Below are 1,013 nucleotides of genomic sequence, written 5' to 3'. Positions count from 1 at the left end.
GTCAGTTTACTGCAGGGTTTGGAGAGGAAAGGTCAGAGAGAGAACTCAATGACTCACAAACTAGTTGGGTTTGTGACGACAGTGATAAAACACAAAGCTGACTGTGAAATTTATCACGCGGGTGGTGTCATTTCCCAGTTAGCGCAATAACTTCTCAAAAGCACTTTTATAAGCGCACTTGACATCAAAATGGCTCTGAAATGGTTTGGTTTTTACAGAAAAACCTGTTGATGTGCTGTGCTTTTTTTCTTTTTACTGTAATAAGTAGCCAACATACCTTGATTCCTCTGATTCAGTTTCAAATGATCTAAACAGAAAAAAACAATCACGTCAACACACAAGTACGCTGTACAATGATCTTTTTTGAACTACTATATTGAAATGTCTTTGTTAGTACAAAAGTCTGCTTTCTAAGGCCTTTACTTCAGACAAAATTACACACTATAAAGCCTTACCCGCAACTCTCAGTTTTCGGCAGTGACGGGAAATGGCGGATATTGAGGAAATCCAAGAATATCTTTGGAAGAACCTCATTTTCCATCATTATAGTCTACACACACACACACAAAGACAATCAAATGGTTATTCCAGAAAACAGGAAAGGGCTGTTTTATATCGTGTCGTTTCATTTGTTAAGCATCACTTCAATCAATACCTGGAGATAGAGCTCGAGTCCCTGTCTCCTCTGATCAAGAACCTTGGGCACCCAGTTCCTCACATGCTTCGAAGGGATTTCTGGAGGTTTAATGATCTTTTTAAGCTACAAAGAATACGTGATAGAAAAAAAACATGTTACAAACTGCCCAGAAGCTGTCTCTAGAGTTTACACACAAGGGCAGTCATGTTCTTCACGTGGAATTACGGCATTTACCAAAAACTGTAAATTGCGTAAATGTCCACTTCATCTGACGTCAAATATCCTCTTTCCGCAATGTACACTATCATATATGACGTACTCATATATGACGTATTTACTTGTTCTATTTTTATTTTTTATTATCTGTGTTTTTGTT

General features: G+C 37.7%; 1 protein-coding gene across 1 annotated transcript in view; it reads right to left on the bottom strand.

Annotated features, from left to right (window-relative positions):
- Window positions 1-760, bottom strand: part of LOC107579759 (sorting nexin-24-like) — a gene marked incomplete at its 5' end in the record, with an annotated part of 2,288 nt that extends 1,528 nt beyond the window's left edge. The window contains 3 exons of the mRNA XM_016265553.1: window positions 278-307; window positions 456-550; window positions 656-760. Coding sequence (XP_016121039.1) covers window positions 278-307; window positions 456-550; window positions 656-760 — 230 coding nt within the window. The remainder of the gene's footprint in view (window positions 1-277; window positions 308-455; window positions 551-655) is intronic.
- Window positions 761-1,013: the final 253 nt, after the last annotated feature.

Source organism: Sinocyclocheilus grahami, unplaced genomic scaffold (genome assembly GCF_001515645.1).
Source record: "Sinocyclocheilus grahami isolate Dianchi unplaced genomic scaffold, SAMN03320097.WGS_v1.1 scaffold19996.1, whole genome shotgun sequence".
Taxonomy (NCBI): Eukaryota; Metazoa; Chordata; class Actinopteri; order Cypriniformes; family Cyprinidae; genus Sinocyclocheilus; species Sinocyclocheilus grahami.
The sequence above is the reverse complement of the archived record's forward strand: the minus strand, read 5'-3'. Positions and strand labels throughout refer to the sequence as shown.